The 22,793-nt window shown below is 39.3% G+C and overlaps 1 protein-coding gene across 1 annotated transcript in view; it reads left to right on the top strand.

Moving 5' to 3' along the window:
- The window catches only part of VMP1 (vacuole membrane protein 1), a 110,519-nt gene that overhangs the window by 7,833 nt on the left and 79,893 nt on the right, over positions 1–22,793 (top strand). Inside the window, exons 2-5 of the mRNA XM_075561503.1 lie at positions 10,428–10,532; positions 12,170–12,305; positions 13,793–13,883; positions 14,366–14,476. Of these exons, the coding sequence (XP_075417618.1) occupies positions 10,454–10,532; positions 12,170–12,305; positions 13,793–13,883; positions 14,366–14,476 (417 nt within the window). The 5' untranslated portion in view covers positions 10,428–10,453. The remainder of the gene's footprint in view (positions 1–10,427; positions 10,533–12,169; positions 12,306–13,792; positions 13,884–14,365; positions 14,477–22,793) is intronic.

The following is a 22,793-nucleotide window of genomic DNA, read 5'->3' as shown; positions in this document are numbered from 1 at the left end:
TTTAATACATTTTATTTTTGTTGTGAGTAGACATGCTTAGAAAACACTATTGAAATTAACTTATACAGGTTGTTTGTAGGCTGTACAGTCAGTGCAAAAACTAATAATCCATTCATTTTAAACATTGTTCTGCACTGTCTTCTGGCTCTCCCAAAGCAATCAACAAAGGACTCTACTCTGGACTGTTAGAAGAGCATAAGGTCCCTGGTCCTATGTGCTTTGATGAGCATCCTTCCCATATCTCCCATGTTGCTGTTGGTTAGAGTCTGCTTCATGATGACGCTCTGCAGTGTAGAACTGTTCCATGGGATTTTCAAGATTGGGCTTCAGGAAGTAGATAGGCCTACCGTGAAGGTCTTGAAGGGTTAACGGAGGATAACTAACTCCTGGCTTCAGTATGGCATTAGTGAACCACATAACTATTCTCTAGTTCTCTAAGATTTCCTCCCCTTACTAGTAAGGCCTTTATACGATATACCTCATTGGTCATATTTGCTTATTGGTCAGCCAGCATATGTTCATTTAAGATTGCTTGGTACATGGTAGTCAGTATAGATGACCCCTCAGAGACAGTGACAGGAGTAAGGGTTCCTTGAGGGGAAGGGAAGGGGAGGGGCGGAAGGGACTTGATAGCACTGATAATTGTATAGCGCCACCCGATGGGACTGAATAACAGCTGTGGGAAGGGAAGGATATTTCAAATGAGTAAGATATATCAATAAAAATATTATCTAATTTTTAAATATATATTTTAATACATAACAATGTTTATTAAAATATAATTTGTAGAGGGGAAAATCTGCAAAGAACGTAAGTGACCACCATTGAGAGGGTGGTTTTAATAAAATAAGATTTTTCTGATTAAAAAAGAAAAAAAAGACATGCCTGGGCTGTATTGGCCAATCTTTTGGCCAGGACTTAACTGTTTGCCCTTCCCTACTGTTAGCCACCCTGTATCTGATACTCTTTAAGATCCCTTTTATGATTTTACTTGTACAGAAGTTTAAGTTCTGCTTCTGAAAGGAAGCGGAAACATGGGCCTGTATGTAGAAACTGTTTAAGGCTAAGTGAATAGGTAGTATCAGCAGGGAAAGAGTAAATAAAACAAAAAGGAACCTAAGGCTAGGCTGTGAAGACTGACTTTGACTCCAAGGTGACTAACAACAACAATAGCTTGTAGTACAATAAGAGCTGTTTGGTTTCAGGAAAATAGGAAACAAGGTACAAGTATCGTATATACTCGTGTATAAGCCAAGTTTTTAAAAATCGTTTTATTAGGGACACATACAACTCTTACCACGATCCACGCATACATCAATTGTGTAAAGCACGTTTATACGTTCATTGCCCTCATCATTCTCAAAACATTTGCTCTCCACTTAAGCCCCTGGCATCAGCTCCTCATTTTTTCTCCTCCCCGCTCTCCCCTCCCTCATGAACCCTTGATAATTTATAAATTAATATTTTGTCACATTTTGCCCTGTTCGAAGTCTCCCTTCACTCACTTTTCTGTTGTCCATCCCTCAGGGATAAGCCAAGTTTTTAAGCACATTTTTAATGCAGTTTTGTGGTAAAATTGGGTGCTTTAGCTGATATTTGGGTTGGCTTATACTCGAGTGTATACGGTATTTCAAGGAGGGAGTAGTTGTGTTCAGTGATGGTTAAAAGGGACATTATTGCTGCTATGGAGTTCGATGGAGGCTTTGACATACAGTAGAGCTTAAATGCTGAGCACTTGGTTTACAGAAAACTATGGGTAACAGTGAAAATCCAAAATCTGTTGGCAGAGTCCCCAGGAAAATTAACCCTCCGTTGAACTCCTTCTCTCCATTAACCAGGAAAAACTCAAGAAAAAATTCAAGCCTCACATTGCAATATTGAATGATTCTTTGGGGAAAATATTGAGTGATGTCATAAAAAAAAAGATGGACTACTTAGAGTTGCAGTACCAAAAAGATCGAGTGGGTGTCCACCGTTTCAGGAGGTAGCACATGAACAAGAACCATTGGTGCTGAAGGAAGAAGTTTAACCTGCACTGAAAGCGTTAGCTAAAAACAAGGTCCAGGAGTTGGTAGAACACCAATGTAAATGTTTCAACAATCTAATGAAGCACTTATCTATGCCAGGAAAATTGGAAGGCAGATACGTGCACAACTGATGGAAAGAGATCCATATTTAGGCCCGTTGCAAAGAAAGATGACCCAACAGAATGCTCAAATTCTAACAATGTCATCAATATCCCATGCAGTAAATTTTTGCTGAAGATCATCCAACAACAGTTACAGCAGTGCATTGACAGGGAGCTGCCAGAGGTGCAGGCCAGTTTCACAAAAGGATGTGGAACAAAGGACATGATTGCAGATGTTGGGTGGATCTTGGCTGAAAGCAGAGAATACCAGAAAGATGTTTACTTGTGTTTTATTGATTATGCCAAGGCATTCGACTGCGTGAATCGTAATGAACTCTGGATAACCTTGAGAATGGGAGTTTCCGAAAACATCATTGTGCTGTCATTTAGATCTTGTACACGGATCATGAGGCAGTTGTAAGAACAGACCCAGGGAGTACAGCATGGTTTAAAACTGGGACAGGTTTACATCAAGGGTGTATCCTTTCAACATATTTAATCTGTATGCTAAGCTAATCATCAGAGAAGCTGGCCTATTTGAAAAATGCAGCATCAGGACTGGACAAAGGCTTATTAATAACCTGAGATATGCAAATGACACAACCTTAACTTGCTGAAAGTAAGGAGGACTGGAAACACTTGCTGATGAAGACAAAGGATTGTAGCTTTCAGTGTGGACTACATTCAGTGTAAAGAAGACCAACATCCTCACGACCAGACCAATAAATAACATCGTGATACATGAAGAAAAGGTCGAAGATCTCAAGGATTTTGTCTTGTTTGGATCTCCAATCAATGCTCTTGGAAGTCGCAGTCAAAAGACAGGTTGCATTCAGTAAATTTGAGAGTGCACCTGACCCACACCATGGTATTTTATTGCCTCGTATGCATGCAGAAGTTGGACATTTAATAAGGAAAATGGAAGAGGTGATATATTTAAAATGTGGTACTGGAGAAAAATACTGAACGTACCATGGACTGCTAAAATGACCCACCAATCTGTCTTGGAAGAAGTACAACCAGATTGCTCCTTGATTGCAGACTTTGGATATCAGGAGAGATCTGCCCCTGGAGAAGGATATCCTGTTTGGTCAATGAGATGGGTAGCAAAAAAGAGGAAGCCCTTCAAGGAGATAGAGTGAAACAGTGGCTGCAACAACGGACTCAAGCGTTGGAAAAATGTGAGGCTGGTTCAGGACCGGGCAATGTCTCGGCATTTTGTTCAGGTGTGCATAAGGTGGCTATGGGTTAGAACTCATGGCACCTAACAACAATGACAATTAACCAGGGAGGTTAACAGACCTTTCCTCCAGCCATGTGCATTGGAAGTGCATTCCTACTTGCTGGCCTGGAAGGGGCAGTCTCCCATAGGGGCTTGCCTGGCTGTGTCTTTAATGGAAACTGCGATACTGGTGTCCCATAATCATGAGTCATACTCTGACTAGCTTGCTTGGAAGTTCCTGGACTAATCGTGTGTTAGTCTGGGTTGACTAAAGAAACAAATTCATAGACTCTATTATGTGTTTAAGAAAGAGCTTTATATACAAGAGCAATTGGATATTGAGAAAACGGCCCAGTCCAGATCAAGCCCATATGTGTGATACCAATCTATAAATTCCTCTTCAGACTCAATGAAATACAAGCAATGACGCTGAATGCAGAAATATCACGGGCCAGTGGGTAGAAAGTCCCGTGGATCCAGTGTTGGTACAAGCATATGAGCACTGGCGTGGGTCTCCTTGTGGCTCCTCCAGCTCCAGGGCTATGGCTGCATCAGCGTAGCTCCACACTGGTTTGTGGTCAGTAATGTCTCCCAGGGAGTGAGCCTGTGTTCTGCCGCCAGCGAGCTATTTATCTCTTTAGTGCCTCTAAATGAGGTCATCAAGCTGTGACCTGATTGACAGGCTAAACTCCACCCCTTCACTGTTAAGTCTCATATTGACAACAGATTATGTAACTACCAAATCGTGTAAGCTCTTTTTCCTAACATTGGTACATGCCCAATCACGGTCCCATTCCCACTTCTGTAGTCCCATCTGGAACTATATTGCCACCAATCATGACTTTGTGACAGTTTCCTGTGCCCTTTTATGTCCTTTTTAAGTCTGAATATGCAAACCCTTGGACACTATTATGGCCTGTACATAACTAATTGATGTGGTTTTTATCTTTCCTTACATCTAAGACTTAATAAATGTTCTTAAACTATTTGAGATATGGAGTCTCTTGTACCTTAAAACAAGACGACTTGCCTACGTGACTTAGGACCAGAAGCACTAGATGGAGGCTGGCTACTAATACCAACCACTCTGATCAGGATCAGTTTAAAGGTCCTCATTAGAATGAGTAAAAACTGTAGAATAAAATTCAAACAAAAAGAAGACAGACAGACTAATCGGAGACTGGAAGAACCCTCAAGACTGTTGCTCAAAGACAGCTTTCTAACTTGAACTAGAGACACTAACGGAGGCTACCATGTAGCCAATTAATAGCGAGACATATAAAATAAAAAGATTCACCTAGGAAGAATGCACTCCTTAGGACTTTGCCCCAAACCAAATTCTTGGATGCCTTTTGACTGCATATTAATGATCTTCCTATTGAGATGATGGGTCTTTGTCTTGTCTTTTCCCATTTAAGATTTAATAAAGGTTCTCCTTTAAGTTATAATTGCGATTTGAGGGTTTTGTGTACCCTAAAACAAACAAGCGATTTCTGTTGATTGAGACAGAAGTCGTGGAAATGATGGAATAGTGATTGGGAGAAGATGAAATAGAGACTATATGAGGAGACTTCAAAATGCTTCAGGAAAATTCCTTATCTTTTTTTTTAATTAAAAATTTCATTTTATTGGGGGCTTGTAGAACTCTTATAACATTCCGTACATCAATTGTATCAAGCATATTTGTACATACGTTGTCATCATCATTTCCAAAACATTTTCTACTTGAGCCCTTGGTATACGCTCCTATTCCCCCCTCCTAATCCTTGATTAATTATAGTTATTATTCATATCTTACATTGGCCATTGTCTCTCTTCAACCACATTTCTCTTATTCGTCCTCTTCAGGTGGGGTGGGGGTATATATCCAACCTTGTGATGGTTCCCCCTTTCTCCCCCTTCCTCCTGTCCGACCATCCTCCTACCTTAATGATAGCTACTCCCATTACTGTTCCTAAGGAGTTTATCTGTCCTGAATTCCATGAACCAATGTGTGTCCTCAGGTCTAGCCAGATTTGTAAGGTAGAACTGGGTCATGGTAGTGGGAGGAGGAAGCATTCAGGAACTGGAGGGATGATGTCCGATTTGTAGGTGCTATACTACACCTTGGTTGAATCATCCCTTCCTTATAACCCTCTGTGAGGGGGATATTCAATTGTCTACAGATGGGCTTTGGGTCTCCACTCCAACCACCCTCATTCGCATCGATATAGTTGTTTGTTTTGGATATTTTGATACCTGATCCTTTCGACGCCTCATGATCACACAGGCTGGTATGCTTCTTCCCTTTGGACTAATTTGTTTTCCTGCTAGATGGTTGCTTGTTTAACTTCAAGCCTTTAAGACCCCAGACACTATATCCTTTGACAGCTAGACACCATCTGCTTGCTCTCTCTTCACTATATTTGCTTATTTATCTGTTTTTTCTTCAGTGATTGTGTTGGGAAGGTATCAAAGAGTGCCAGGTTATCAGAACAAAGTGTTCTTGTGCTAAGGGAGGCCTTGAATAGAGGCCCAAAGTCCATCTGCTATCTTAATACATGTACATTGGCCTCTATCACTTTCATTATAAATTAATATATTTACATATATACATGCCTATAGCTATGCCTCTATAAATAGCGTTGCCTCCTATTTCTTTCATCTATTTTCTTTTACCTTTCTCCTCACCCACTATGATGTTCACCCTCCATTCAGCTCTCAGTAATTCCTCTCGGATACATTGCACCTGATTAAATCCCACTTGATTATACGCCCTCTATGCCATTAATTTTAGATCTCTTGTTGCCTTATCTCTGAGTTTGTTGGCTCTCCACTCTCCCTCCCCACCCCCTCCTGTCCTATATCCCCCCTGGAACTGCTGGACCTGTTGTTTTCTCCTCAGAATTGTTTGTCCTATCTTATATAGATAGACATAGAGTGAAAGAAAAAGAAATAAACAAAAACAAGAAAAAAGCCAATTAGATCTTGGTCTCTTTTATGTGTGTTATACGATCAAGTCTGATGAGGTGCCAAGCCCTGTCCCCCGAGTCAGAAGTCTGTTTTCAGGATTCCTTGGGGACTTGGTTACTTTGCCCCCCCCTTGCTGCCCTGGTGCACTCCCTTCATGTTTCACCCCGCTGCACATGGGGCAGACTGGGCACACTTTCTGCACAGGGTCTCTAGTGCTGTCCCCAGTAGTGCCCTGGGTCAGTGAGGGCTGGCCCTATAGTCCTCCAATTCCCGTAATGTTTGATGTTTTTCTGTGAACTTTTTGAAGTCCTGCTTGTATATATGTTGGCAATTCTTTTGAGAAATCTGTCTATGAAGGATTTAAAAATGGGAAATATCAGATCATGCCTTTTTGCTGGTGAGAATGATCTGATAAAGGAGGGCAAGATTGGTGACAGATTACTGTAGAGCAAAGTACCTGAGATGATGAGAGGAAGTGAGATGAATGTTTATAGACATAATGGCCTTTAGTAGGTGGAGGACACTGCCCTACTTGTAAAGAGAAGACAACTGCTAAGATAGCTGAGGGGGATTCTAAAAACTTACAGAATTCCATTATCTTTCTATTCCATTTTCCATTAAAATTGTAAAACCTCTTCATGTAACCCGCTGCCTCACCAGGACTCCTTATTTACTTGATATTAAAATGAAATAAATTATGTCTGAAGGTAAGAAGGAAGAGAGTAGGGTATAAAATTTGAAGAGAAAAGAAAATGAATCAAATAGCCGTGTGAATTAGTATGAGTTCACAAGTAGAGAGGATCAGTTTGAAGATTGATACTTAACATATCAAGTAATGGCTGGCACACACTCCTGTAGGACAGAATAGATCTGCCCTTTTAGGTGTCCAAAACTTAAAATCTTTACAGGGATAGGCTTTCTCTCCAAGAGCAGCTGGTGAGTTTGAGCGGCCAACCTTACTGTTAGTAGATCAGTGTGTAACCCATAATAAACGAGAGCTCCTTTCGTTTATACTGGGTACTTAATAGTGTGTTGGAGCGTGGTTGTGTAGTTGTATGAGTTTTTTCTTTTTTTCCGTCATTAGCTGTGTTGAGTTGCTCAGATAAAGCACAAGAAGCAGATGAGGGCCGTTGCACTCTTACAGTACGTGCATGATTAAGAAAGAGAAGGGTAAAAGAACGAAGGATGTTTGGGGGAGAATTTTAAAAGAAAATAACAATAGTGCAATATTCTTTCCAAAACTTTCCATCCTAAATGGTTAAAAGGCAAAAAGTTCGGAAATTTTGATGAGTTTAATTATTCAGAAGTCCCATGGTTCTGATAAGCTGTTTTGCTTTGCTTGTTTGGCGTTATTTTATAGTTCTTTCTTTGGGGGCAGTGAAAAGTTGTTTTTAAAACTGACCTTGTTTGTGAAAAAGTGGAATGATTACGAGAAAACAACTTAGTTCCTTAGGTTATTTCTTTCAAAACAAAATTCCAGACTCTTGAGAATTTTTGAGAAGAAAATGTCAATAGACCTTTTTAAGCACATTGTGTAAGAACACATTATTTGTTCAAATGAAAATTTCTGTTGCAATGTCTTCAAAACAAACACTTCAAAATAAGTGCACAATTCTATTTTATAAGAACTCAATAAATCCACATTGTTTTGTATAAAACTTTTATCTCTTGAAGATGGCACTATGAGAAAAAAAATAAATAGGGAGAAATATAGTATAACCCAAGCTTTTTTGTGTCCTGATAATCATCTTAGCAGAAATTTAATATTTTGTTTATTATGCTTTAGGTGACTATTCATACCTAATAGGAATTGCGTATAGGATTTTGATGAAAATGAACCCGCACAATTTAAAGTATTTACTGATTTAAGGATTAGATTTATATTTTACAAGCCTATTGAGCTACTCCAAGGAGCACTGGTGGCGTAGTTGACTACAAGTTGGACTGCTGACTACAAGGTCAGCAGCTTGAAACTACCAACCACTCCAAAGGAGAAAGATAAAGCTTTCTACTCGCCTGAGACTGTACCGCCGCAGAGCTCACAGGGGCAGCTCTACTCTGCCATAGGGTTGCTGTCATGCAGTCAGTTCCTACTCGCCGTGACCCTGTATCCAATTTCCAAGGCACTTTGTGGTCCTGGAAGCAGACAGCCTCTTTCTCAGTTGAGGTTGAAGTGCCGAGTTTGCTTTTCCTTGGCAGCGCCACTCGGGCTCTTCTGCTTACTAGAATCTGTAGACTGTATCGCTTGCGTGTACTGAGTTAAATCAGAGTGAGACAGTATACTGGTGCATTGCAAACAGTGCTATACAAATTCGACAAGCCGATATTTAGAGAGTTTTAGAAACTAATCAGACTTATAGAATGATTTCTTGTGTAGGTTGGATTTTAACCCAGGCCTCTTGGATTTTAAAACTTGATTTCTTACCACTAATACTGTCTTCCTGTTGAGTAAAACTTACTAATTTTATTATACCCACATCATTTTATAATAATTGATTACATGTGCTTATTTGGCTTCCCTGTCAGACTGTAAACTTCCTGAGGATAGTGTTTTACCGACCCCAGTGTATGTCGTGTCTGTTGACTAAGCGGCACAGCACCGACGGGTGGAATGTGTGCCGTGCAGTGGTTTTTCCAGTATGCACAGTTCTACAGTTATTGCTCCATACCCCTCCTACTCGTTCCATCCATATTGCCCTTGATACATGTAAGGTGGCATCAAAAACTTCATAGAAAAATCGTTCAGTTTCTCAGGCGGGAAATACTTCAGTTCTTGACTTCCCACAAGAGAGAATTCACGCTGAAACCTGGTTTGTGGGTTTTTATAAAGGAGAGAAGTTTCAGGTTATCCAGTCACTGAACACAGGCAACCTCGTGGGACTGCACCCACACGTGGCGGCCTGAGGCCAGATAGAGAGAGATTACGCACAGCCGAGCAGAAAATGGAAGAAGCAGCCAAAGGGGTAGAGGCCAGAAGTCTCCAGGTTCCTGCCTTCAGGGCTCTGAGCCATGGTCCTGGTTGACCCCATTGGCTGAATTAAGTCCACCTGGCCTAGTTTGGGTCCACCCAGGTGTATCGCCTCCTGGGCTCAAGGCCTGAATTTGGAGCATGCCCAGTAGACACCCCTGGTCCCTGCTCTGAAAATTTCCATTTCTCTTTAATTTGGTAATGGAATTTGTCCATGAGCCCTTTGAAGCCCTCTTGTGCAATTTACACACACACACACACACACACACGCATAAACAGTACTTAATACTCAAGCCTAGCCTTTGAAAGTGGGAGTTGCCCACATTTTGTGGACCTAGGATATGAAGGCATAGAGAAAATGAAGTTTGCTCAAGATCACATGACTGGTTACTGGCAAATCTAGAATTTCTGACTTGAAATTTTATCATCATCCAGAGGATGTATATGCTAATGAAAGACTGTTTTATTTACTTATTGAGAAGTTAGAATGACAATGCCGGTGTCCCCAAATGGACTGTGTCTAAGATACTCTCTTCTGGAATGACAAATGTTATACATCCTCACTTGTTTTCATTAACAAGTCATGCGTTTTAGAAATAATCTTTAAACCTTAAATTAAAAATATCCCCTGAAGTCTTGTAAACAAACGATATAATTTAACTAGCAAAGACTGTCTGCCTTGAGCATTGTGATCTTTTAAGAACTGCCTGCAATCAGATTGACAACAGCAACTCCAAAGATAGGAAATGAGTGAGTAAATGAATATGTTAAAGAGCTTGGTGATGCTAGCAAAGAGGGCAGCGTCTGAGCACAAAGCTGCTGTGCTGGAGAAAGACGAAGCAGTAGCTTCAGTAAAGATTTACAGTGGGTTTGATTAGGGTGAGTGAGTAGGTTAATGGGGGAAGAACAATTAAGGAAGTGTTGCAAAACTTTTAAGAATGTAATTGTATATGTAGAAATTGGTGTGCTGTTTATATTAACAAAAATATATTTTTAAATTCTGTATTAGTGTTCAAATCTTGGTTACAGAAGAAAAAATCAAATATAAACACATACAAGTAGCATAGGAGATCTTGGTGGTGTATTCAGTTTTATCTATTACAGCTGCAAAGCAGGAATATGTAGTATTTGAGTTTTTTACCCCTCCACTTTTTTAGCTCCTCAGGGATTACTGATCTATGAAATGGCAGAGAATGGAAAGAGTTGTCGTGACCAGAGACGTGTAGCAATGAACAAGGAACAACATAATGGCAACTTTACAGGTAAAGTATGATGGTTTGTAGGACAAAGATCTACTGAGTTAAAGTAGAAGCTTTTTGTTGGGGAATAAGCTAGAAACATAATACAGGTAGTCCCTGACTTAAGGAGGGCTCTTAAGCAGTCAAATACTTTTTTTTCCCCCGGGTTTCATTGTTATTTCTTTTTTATTATCAATCTCTAAATCCTGCAGCATTTCGAACAGTAAATAATAAATTTGCACATGGAGGATTAACATCAAATCATGTGTTTTAACATATTATTAACAATAAGATGAACTGTCTAAATGCAATTTGCCTTAACTCAAATATGTCATAAGTCAGGAACCACCTATGTTTCTAATATTCATTGTCTTTTGTTAATATCTTGAGGATTCACAAATCATCATTGTAAACATATAGTCTTTTCCCATTGGGTGCTTTTGTGTATTATGGTGTCTTTGAGTAAACAGATTTCCATGAGTCTGTGTCAAAAAGTATTGCTATACAGACATTGAAATCCTTAAGAAGCAAAAATAATAAAGTGTGAAGCTATGGCTTCTTGAGAGCTCTTCCAGCTAGGTCTATACCCTTCTGAAGGTGCTATTTCCATCTCTAAACTTTCCTTAAATAATTCTACATGCCCACACGGAAGCAGCACACCAACATGGGTGATCGTGAAGGGCTGTGGAAACCAGGGTGGCGGGGGAGATCACATCACCGTAAATGAAGGGGAGTGCATGATGGGGACCCAATGCCCATCTGTAGAAGCTGGACATCCCTTCCAGAGGGGTGGTGGGGAGGAGATGAGTCACTCAGGGTTCAGTGTAGCAACAATGAAACTCAAAACCTGCCTCTAGTTCTTGAACGCTTCCTCCCCTCCCAATCATCATGATCCCAATTCTACCTTGCGGACCTGGTTAGACCAGAGGGATGCACAGCGGTGCAGTAGGGATCTGGAAACACAGGGAATCTAGGACGGACGAACCCCTCAGGACCAGCGGTGAGAGTGGCGACACCGGGAGGGAAGGGCGTGTAGAAAGGGAGAACCGATCTTAGGGATCTATGTGTAACCTCCTCTCTGGGAGATGGGCAATGGGAAGGTGGGTGAGGGGAGATGCCGGGCAGTGTAAGATAAGATAAAATAATTATTTATAAACTATTAAGGGAGCCGGGGGAAGGGGGGAGCGGGGAAGGAGGGGGAGGGAAAAAATAAAGAAAGCGAGCTGATTCCAGGAACCCAAGGGGAAGACGAATTTTGAGAATGACGAGGGCAACGAATGTGTAAGGGTGCTTTACTCAATTGATGTATGTATGGATTGTGATAAGAGTTGTATGCGCCCCAATAAAAAGATTTATTAAATTAAAAAATAATTCTACATGTTTTCATTTACACCATTTACAAGTCACAGTGGCAGTTTTGGGGACTCACAATTTTTAACTTTCTAGTGTAATCAGCCACCTGTTAAGTAATTAGAATTGTGTTCCAAGGATTGCCTCTAGAGAACAAGTAATCTCGGGTTAGTTAAACTTAGAAGACCCAAATGTGAATCATACTGTTTGAGAATTTATATGTGGTCTATGTGGATGAATTTGAAAGTGACCGGAAAGAATAAAAATAAGTGTTAGAAATTTTATTTAAATTTTGCACTATCCTTTTTCAGATCCCTCTTCAATGAGTGAGAAGAAGAGGAGGGATCGGGAAGAAAGGCAGAATATTGTCCTGTGGAGACAGCCACTCAATACCTTGCAGTATTTTTTTCTGGAAATCCTAATAATCTTGAAGGAATGGACCTCAAAGTAAAGAATACTATTTTACCTACTATATTAATTTTCTTTACTGATTTTAGGACACCGCAGCAGTCTCTCATCCCTTCCATGTGTTCCATAAAAACAGATTAGTTAAATGTAAAATATTATTTTAGGAATATACAAATTCTCTATTCTATACTTTGAAGAAAAATAGATCAGGAAAAATATTGCTATTGGCTCACTAGATTGTTACAGTTGACTAGTATCTAATGTTGAGTCTTTTATACAAACACTGAAAGTAAGATTTTTTTTTCTTCCTGGCTTTACCTTCAGGATAAATCAGGTCTGTGTGTACAGATATTACAGTGATTCTGTAGCAGTCCAAGGTTCAGGATATGTGGCACTTTTACTGCTAATTGGAGCCAATAATGAAGGAACTTCAATATGGAAGTGTGTTCCCTCTTTAAATGTAGTACTTGGAAGCCTTGCTTCAAAAGTCACAAGGGACAAGTTGAACGTGTACATGCTTTATCGCTTTCCAGTGTGCCCTGCCGAGTTATTATCTCTAAAGAGAGAGGCTGTATTTTAGTGTTTATAAAGCATTTTGTAGCATTTTCAGCTCATCTGATAGTTTCAGCAGCTAGGAGGGAGCACTGGTTTCTTAGCCATAAGATGGCGATGCAAGCCCACCTGCAGGTCTGTAGGAGAAAGAATGAGCTGTCTGCTCCCATAAGAGGCTTGCGGTCTCGGAAACCCTGTAGAGAATGACTGTGAGTGGCAATCGTGGGTTTGGTGTTTGGGGGATTGTTTGGGGGTTTTTTTTGGTGGTGGGGGTGGTGGTTTTGCTGTGAAGGTCAATTATATGATTAATCCAGTTTTAAAGATGAGACTTGCTCAAAGTGTGACACTCTGAACCAAGTCCTCTAATATAAAGGACAGTGTTATTGTTGTACTGCAATGCTTCTCCAGGTTAGTAATGGTAGTGTAATGGAGATAAAGTAAGGAAATGACTGTGGTGAAAAAAATTTATAAAATTGACTTTCATAAAAAATTGGATCTTATTGCTCATGTACCTTTTCTTGACCTCCCTCTGCACCCCTTCCCCATGAGCACATAACAAATAAGCCAAAACTACCAAGTAGATTCTGATGCATAGCAACCCTCTGGAGGGTTTCTGAGCCTCTCAATCTTTTTTTTAAACTGATAGCTTTTATTTATTTATATCAACTGTTTTATTAGCCCATAATTTACATATCATACAATAAGTTCAATCATTCAGTCATATCAAGGGGAATTGTACAGTCAACATTCCTCATCCTAAAATGAGTTGTGCAAGTGCGCCTTCCCCCGCCCGTGACTATTAAATCTTTATGAGAGAATAATACTGTTAAAGAGTTCAGCCTAGAAAAAAGTTGATTCTGTTGTTGAACTAGATCATGTAAACGAGGTCAACAATAAATTGCTCAGAATAATGAATCCTGAAAATGAGAATATAGATAATTCATTTTTTAAACATTTTTCATTTATTTTTTAAGATTATGGCATCGACAAAGCATTGTGGTATCTTTTTTACTGCTGCTTGCTGTGCTTATAGCTACGTATTATGTTGAAGGAGCACATCAGCAGGTAAGAGGTTCAGCCATCACTGGCTGTTGTTCCTTTCTGTTGTTTCTTCCTATAAAGCTGGCTCCCAGTGGACAATAGGCTCCTTTAGGTTTGCTCCTGGTTGACAAGCATCTGAATCTTAAGTGTACAAAAATCATTTTAGTTCCATTTTCAGTTGAATAACCACAAACAGATTCTATTTGCAAACATTATATATGTAACTGCCCCATCTTGCTCCTAGTGTTTTTGTCATGCTTTTAAAAAAGTTTTCCTAATTTTTTAGTACCTTAAAATTTTTTGTTCTCCTGATTTTCATAGTAATTTGCTTATGTTATATAAATTATCAGGACTTTAAAAGTCTAGAAATGAAATCTTTGGTCCATTAGACGTATTTTTTGTCCGTCTCTGCCATGGCATATTAAATACATTTAGCTTGTTCATTGGCTTTTTTCTTTTCATGTTTCCTAGTTAAAACTTCTCCCCTCCCCCCTTTTGTTTTTCAGTATGTACAGCGGATAGAGAAACAATTTCTTTTGTATGCCTACTGGATAGGCTTAGGAATTTTGTCTTCTGTTGGACTTGGGACAGGGCTGCACACCTTTCTGCTTTATCTGGTAAGAATAAATAGCTTTTTTTTCTTTAATTATGATTGAGAGTTTTTATCTTTTAATTAGTGCCTTCAAAGCTAAAATTCTAAGATTTGTGTTTGCTATTTGGAAACATTATCTAAATCATCTCTAACTTGATTTAGAATTGGGGGGTGGTTGTTTGTTGTCCTATTGTAAATAGAGATAGGATGGACATGGATGTACTTATATATGTGTGTCACTGGTCATATTTCTATAACTCTGGGATACATACCTAGTAATGGGATTGCTGGATCATATGTTATTTCGGTTTCCAACTTTTTAAAGAAGTACCATGTGGTACCATATGTTTTCTTCAATGGTTGCACCATTTTACTGTGTCACTAGCAGTTTGTGAAAATTCTAGTCTCTCCCTAGACTCACTAGCATTTTTTGTAGAGTTTTGTGGATTGGTTAGAAGTTCACTAAGTAAATCTGTTTTCCATTCAATAATTGGTATACAGTTTTGTTTCATGTCATTGATTGTAGTCCTTATAATGTAACATCCCATCCCATTTTACCATGTTTCCTGTTTCCCATTTTTCTTTCTTCCTTAACCTGTCTGAACCTTGTCTGTGGGTGATTGGTATTCTTTTGATATCAATTGGTTGATATTTCAAGGTATATGTACAAAGCTAGTGTTACTGTTCTCCTGACAGACTTATTAGTTGGCTGAAAATCGAGCCATGGTGATAAGACCATTTCCAGAGCTGAAGAGTGACTGAGGGACATAGTCAGGGTTCCTCCAATCTCTATCCAGCCAGTAAGCCTGGTCTGTTTTTTAATTTTCTCCCACACTATTCAAGAACTTCTAATATGATTCCTTTGAGAGCCCTTAGTAGTGGCACCCAGGCACCATCTGGTTGTGTGTTCTCCATTATTTCATTGGACTACATGATTGCTTTCATGTGCCTTCAATTTCTTTCACTCCTTTATCCTCCAGACAGTGAGTGCCTAGTCGTTGTGCCTTAGTTATTAGACATCACTGTTTTATGCCAGTTGACCTCAATGTTCTTGAAATAATGATCCTTGTAACCCAGGCCCAAGAGACTCCCTCCCTCAGATGTCAGACAGTGTAAGACATGACAAAATAATAATAATTTATAAATTATCAAGGGTTCATGAGGGATTGGGTGCGGGGAGGGAGCGGGAAAAGAGAGAGACTCACTCCCTCAAGGTGTTTGGTTATGTCTAAGAATTTTTTAAAAAATAATTTTGCCCCTTTATATTCTACCACATTTAAAGATACATTTGCAGCGATGGTAGGTACACATATACAAATGGCCTCTATCAAACCGGTGTATGTTCACAGATTAGCTCCTGTTCCCATAATCATTCAGCTTCTATTCATATATCACCGTGAGTGTAGAATTATGTATATAATGGTATTTATTCCTGTTGCCTTTAACTCTCATATTCTTCCCAATATCTTCCCCTGTTGTCAGTGTTTTACTTCTCCTCCTCTTAATGCTTTCCCTCTGGCCCAAATTAACATGTGTCCACTCCATCAGGGCAGCTCATTGCACCCTGTACTGTATGTATTGAGCTAATTTAACAAGTATGAATATTTAAGCAGAATGTCTGAAATTTTGCCTGGCATTTTACATAAACGGAATCTAAAACCTCCGTGGCATTATCACTGCCCACAAAACACCGGCAGTGAAGGCGAGTCCAGTCATCTGATGAGTGTGAAAAAGGAGAAGATAGTGAGTGTGGGTAGCATTTATAATTCTTTAAATGCCTTAACATTAAGTAAAAGTAAAAGAACTGTCCAGCACTTTATGAAAATAGCATATGGCCGAGAATCAGAGAAACAGATTGAAGGGAGGAGAGAGTGGACCGAGAGAAAGATAGGTTCGTGTTGCTGGAGATGCTGCCCAGGCTGTTTAAAGGAAAAGAACCTCGAGGCTATTGTATTTCAAGAGTGCTTGGCATGGCAATAGCATTAGAACAAAATAGGGTATATTTGAAAGAAATCTTAGAAGTGCGGTCCATAAGATGTGGGATGGCTCTGTAGCATGAGAGGAGAAGCCAAATGTGATGGTTGGTTTCTGACGTTAGTGATTCAGATGTTGGTGCCATTTAGTGAATAGAAACAGTAATGTGTTCATTCATTCATTCACCACATAAATATCTGAAAAAGAAAATTTAAAGTGATGTGTTATGTCCCAAGGTGGATGAAATCTTCAGCTGATCCAGGTGAGTTAAAGCCAATGATTCGGTGGGTAGAGGACTTTTTAGAAGCATTAGGTTTTTAGGGTAGAGTTCTCATATACTGTTACCATTTTGTATTCATGTGGTACATTGTTGCAATTGAAAAGACCAATATCAATACATGTTTTATTAATAAAATTTTATTTTTGTTTTGTATAGTTCTGTGGACTTTGGCAAATTGATTAGAGAATCCACCATTACATTATCATATAGAATAGTTGAACAGCCTTAAAAAGCCCTGTACTGTGTTAGCCTTCCTTCCATCCCTCCTCCTCTCCCCCTCAGCAACCACTCAGTCTTTTTAGTGCCTCTTTAATGGCATGGTTGCTGTCCCACAGCATTTCTTTTTGACTGGCTTTTTCACTTAACATGTATTTAAGCTTCTGTGTATTTGTGTGGCTGGCTAAGTCAAATTTTCGAGATGTACTACTTTGTTCATCCATTTACCGACAGAAGGATATCTTAGTTGCTTCCAGTTTGCGGCTATTATTAATAAAACTGCTATAAACATTCATGTGCAGATTCTGTGTTGACCAAATTTTCAGTTCTCTTTGGCAAGTATCTAGGAGCACAGTTGCTAGATTGGGTGATAAACCGACATTTAACTTGGTAATAAACTGCTAACTGGCTGTGCCATTTTGCATATGCAAAATGTAGATGACATAACCTTGCTTGCTGAAGCTGCAGAGGACCTGAAGCACTTGCTGCTGAAGGTCAAGGACTGCAGCCTTCAATATAGATTTACAACTTCAGGTAGACGAAACAAGATTCTCACAACTGGGCCAATATATAATATCTTGATAAATGGAGAAAAGATTGAAGTGTCCAAGAATTTCATCTTGCTTGGATCCACAATCAATGTTTAACAAAGCAGCAGTCAAGAGAACAAATTTCATTGGGTAAATCTGCTGCACGAGACCTCTTTAAAATGTTGAATTATGGTGCTGGGGGAAAATATTGCAAGTGCTGTGGACTGGCAGAGAACAAATCTGTCTTGGAAGAAGTACAGGCAGAATGCTCTTTAGAAGAAAGGAGGGAGATACTTTATCTCAGGAAATTTGGACATGTTGTCAGAGAAAACCAGTCCCTGAAAAAAGACAGCCTGAGTTCTGGCTGTGGATTGACCCAGTGACTTCAACAGATAACTCAAACATAGCAGCAGTTGTGAGGCTGGTGCAGGTCGGGGCAGTGTTTTGGTCTGTTCTACAAGGGTTGCTGTAAGCCTGAACCAACACAGCCGCACCTACCAACAGCAACAAGGGTAGCTCTCCCTTTTAATTTTTAGTTTTCTAATGGCATATGATGAGCATCTTTTCATTCACTTGTTTGCCACCTATATTTCTGTCACGTTGGTGCAATGTCTGCTGAATTCTTGTGCTCAGTTTTTAATTGAAAGGCTTGTTTTCTCATTCTTAAGCTTGAGTGTTATTTGTATACTTTTAGATGTAAGTTCTATATCAGATTTGTGTTGTCCCCATATTTTCTCACTGCTGTGGCTTGTCTCTCTATTCTTTTAGCGGTAGCTTTCACGGGCCATGAGATTTTAATGGGTCCTGCTTATTGGATTTTCATGGAATATACTTTTGGTATAGTATTTTAAAACTCATTGCCAAACCCAACAGAACCTAGATTTTTCTCCAGTGTTATCTTCCAGAAACTACACCTTATTGTTAGTATGTACTGCATACGGTGGTGCAGCACATAACTTGTCATTGCTCATGCTTACCTGAGGATGTTCAAAGATTATATTTACAAAGATATTGATAATAAAAGGGAATAATAATAACTAAAAAGAAAAACAACATATTTGACATATCAGAGCTTATTTACATCTAATTTGAATAAATTGAAAAGATCCCAATTATTCTTTATTGGGAAGTCATGACTTAAATGTTAAATGCATAGTTTGGCTCTAGAATTTTCTCTAATTTGGTTGCCAGAAATTATAAAGATTCACCCAATGTGAAAGTTAACCTACTTTAGAAATAATATTTTGCTGAACTATACCATGTTGTACAGTACACACAGCCCCCAACTGACCGGGTTCCATTCTGACCTTACCATGGTAAGTTGACTGTAATTTTAATGATACCGCATTCTTTTTTAGTTTTAATAATTGTCAGTATCTTTATAAATTTCATATATATTTATTTATTTGTCTTTGGGGCCTAGAAAATCTATCTAAACTGCAAATATATTTTAAGACGCAAAAAATGTATAGATTATAAACATTTAATTTAGTCTGCGACGAAGAGTTGGATGACATTAGTGTTTTCTCAGTTCTGGATCATCTGATTTATCCATGGAAATGGCGATGCCATTTCTAGTCAAAATGAGTTGGAACTGTCTGTTATGACTCTTTTCTTCATATATCCTGTGGTAATATGTCGTTGTTTTCCAAATCTGCTTTTCAACTGTAACAAAGTGATCAGCATTTTGTTCCCTGCTTTTAGGCAACAGAGACCTCTGATTTAATTAATTTAGAGAATGAAAAACCTCACTGCTTTCTAGTTGATGTGAATTGCTATCAGTCCTATTGGGCTGAGTAAAAATTTCCCCTGTGGGTTTCCCAGGCTGTGAATCTGATGGGAGTAGAAAGCTTCATGTTCCATAGAGGGGCTAGTAGACTTGAACTGCTGACCTAGCAGTTAGGAGCCCAGTCCATAACCCACTGTGTTGTAAAATTGAACATCTGTGAGTGAGCATTTATGAATGATGACATTGGTAAATTACATGGTGCAGCATTGCAGGTAGTACCTGTTATTAATGGTAAAATGAACAAATTAATTATTTAAACCACAAACAAAACAAAACAACAACAAAATGTAAACCAGTTAAGTGCAGGTTGTGGTGATTCAAATACATTGTAAGTTAGGGGCTACCTGTAAATAGTGTTCTAAGACAGTTCATGTATTTCCTAAAATATTAAGTTGTTTGTATATTTGATTTTTAAATTGAAGAGTTGTCTTAGTTAGACATCGCTAAATAATATCGTTTGCATTTTTAAATATTAGAAGGTTCCACTTTGAAATTTGGAGCCTCTGGGAAGGCCTCAGTACTTCTTTCAATTCAACCTTGCTATTAAGGATGGTGGATTTAATGAATAACAGCTGGTGAGAAAGTTTGGGCTTCCATCACATTTTGCAAATTGGTATCAAAAAGGTGATAATTTGATAGCGAAAATATATTTAATCAAAAAGGCAAAGTTAGATACTGTTTATCCAGGAATAGTAGTTGCTCACCAGGGAAAAAGACAGGGGGAAAAAATAAAAAAGACAGGGGACACTGGATAATTCCTTCTCCCCATGGCTCAGTTAGATCATTAGACCATTAGTTGGTCTGTCTGTTAATTTTAATGGCCAACAAATAGGCTTTAAGGAGGCCTTTTATGTTGTTGTGTGTATTGAAAAGGGAAAAACATTTTTGATTAAAAAGAACATAACTTTTTCAGTAGATTCACAAGACTGTGTAACCCATTAAAAGTTAACTTCTTTTCTAGAACTTTAAAAAATGTTTCTATTTGGCTACCACTAGGTGGCATTGGTAACACACCCAATACGCTGTACATTTGCAAGTTCTCCTAAGGATATGAAGGAACCCAGATGGCCAAGCAGTTAAGTACTCTGCTGCTAACAGAAAGGCCAGCAGTTCAAACCCATTGTTTATCGCTATTGGGACAGTCTTCTTCCACGTAGATCAGAGCATCCTGAGCTCTAAAGGATAGCCGTACTCTGTCTTGTAGGGTCCCTATGGGTTGGAAGCAATTAGCCAGCAGGAGGTTGGCAAGTTAATGTTCTAGATAAAAACAAGGGGACTTCAAAAAGTTAGTGGAGAAATTTCATTATTTTTCATTTAAATTTTCGTGAACTTTTGAAGTCCCATTTTACATATATAGAGAGCGATTTCTTCCTAAAACCAGACTATGAAATGACTTAGTTTGGAGGCATAATATAGTAATGAACTTAGCATATTTAAGATTAAGTTGTAACTGAAATGATAGCTTTCCTTGTCTTTTTTTTGAGACTCAGAATTGGTTTATTGACAGTGCCTAATGCTGTCTTCTGCTCTTAGAACAACTCTCAGAATCAAACGAACCCAACCCAAGCCACCCAAGTCCCTGGGGTTGGTGTCTTAGCAAGGCCCCCCTCCTGCTCCCATCAGGCCGCCTATGGGATGGAGAGATGCCTGAGTATCACACAGCACTGCCCTCTCTGCAGCCCTGACTGCAGGGGTCACCTTTATTGGGGTGCAGCGATGGTGTGGCCCCTCCCTGTCCTGGGGCCACCCTAGAACAGTCACCGGGGGAGGACAGAAACCAGACCCAGACACACGCTCTTGCCTCCCTCCTTCATACTGTCCTCACCAGGCCCCGAGATCCAGGCCATGGCAAAGGGACTGGCAGGGAGGAAATGGTGAAGGGGGAGGGCCAGGATCCCCCCTGTTCTGTTCCCCTGGTCTCTGAAGGACTTTTCTTAATAATTTTCCATTCATTAATTAATTCAAAAGTTTCAGTCACTCCTCCTCCCGTCATGACACACATTTATACAGAGGCTAGAATTCCCCTAGCATGCCCAGTGTGGTTTATAAATCATCCTTTCTCTTAATGTTAAATAATCCACAAGTGACTGGAAGCAATACTTTTGTTATGGAATTGAAATTTTTACTTTGATTTCAGGCAGGATTAGAGCCTATCCAAAAGGTTTGGATTCTTGTTTCAACTCTCGTATCTGTGTGAGATTTGGCAAACATTTTAACTTTCGAACTTCAGTGTCTTTAGTTGTAAATAGAAATAAGCATATCTGTCTCATTGGCCTCTTTTGAGGGATAAATACAATAATACATGTGTAGTTTTCAGCTCAACACAGAATATATATAAAACGATACCAAGAAAAATGGAAATTTTTAAAGCAATGTATTTAAATGGTTTTCCACAACAAGCTTATCACCTTCAAAGTCATCTCCATTACACTCCATTACATCTGTCAGCCCTGCAGTGCCATTCCTGGAGACATTTCTCAAACTCATCTGTTTGAAAACTCGCCTCTTCCACTTGGTCAGGTCACTGAGGTCAGCTGAGTAAGGTGCCGTGGGCAAGAGAGGCATACTGGGGTGTTTTGTTTGTTTGTTTTGCCAAAAACTGGCCCACTGAGATGACTGCATGAGCAGGTGTATTGTGTGTGGTGACAAAACCAGTCCTCTGTCTGCCACCAATCAGGCTTTTTTGGGTCACACACTGTTAAACACAATCTTTTAAGAACCTCTAAGGAGAAAACTTGATTAACACTCTGACCTAGTAGAATGAACTCCATACACACTACCTCCCTGACATAAAAAAAAAACAACAAATGAGTACCCCCTCTTATAAATGCTAACAGTGCCAGTTGCTATCAAGTTGACCCCAACTCCTGGTGGCCCGTGTGTGTCAGACTAGCGCTGTACTCCACAGAGCTTTCAATGATTGATTTTGCACAAATAAACCTTTCTTCTGTGGTGTTTTGAGTGAGCTTTTAGCTGCTGGTTAGGAGCCAAATAATTAGCCATTTGTACCACCCATAGACTCCCAATATGATAGCTGCTATTATCATTAGCACTATTATTACCCATTTTTCTCTGTTATTCATAACAAATTATAAGCCACATTCCTCATAAATGATATTAAAATAGCCTTATGTTATAGTATGGTTAAAAACTGCTAGACGATCATTTCCACTGATGCTAGGTCAGGCAACTTAGATCCACGCTTGTCAAAGTATTTTGAAGGGTAGATACACTTGTAAAGGATCTGCATTACGCATGGTGTTAAAGGGGAGCAAAAAACTGCAAGCCAAAATTGAGAAAACCCAGAGAGTTCATGCTGGTCAAGGCTGGACCATGATAGGCTTTGGGCCACACTTTAAATGAAAGAATGAACTAGATACAATCAGCACTTCCAGGGACAGTAATAAATTGCTGAATAGGACAGAGAAAAATATCCAGAATAAAACAAGGAAAGCTGTGGGAGGAGACTAAATGATCTTTAAAGGGACCCCAGTAAGACTGACTGCTCTCTTGCTGTCTGATTTTGTTGAGAAATCAGGTAACAGTGGGTGTC

Source organism: Tenrec ecaudatus, chromosome 10, assembly GCF_050624435.1.
Source record: "Tenrec ecaudatus isolate mTenEca1 chromosome 10, mTenEca1.hap1, whole genome shotgun sequence".
In the NCBI taxonomy this organism is placed as follows: domain Eukaryota; kingdom Metazoa; phylum Chordata; class Mammalia; order Afrosoricida; family Tenrecidae; genus Tenrec; species Tenrec ecaudatus.
This window is presented reverse-complemented; position numbering and strand designations above follow the sequence as displayed.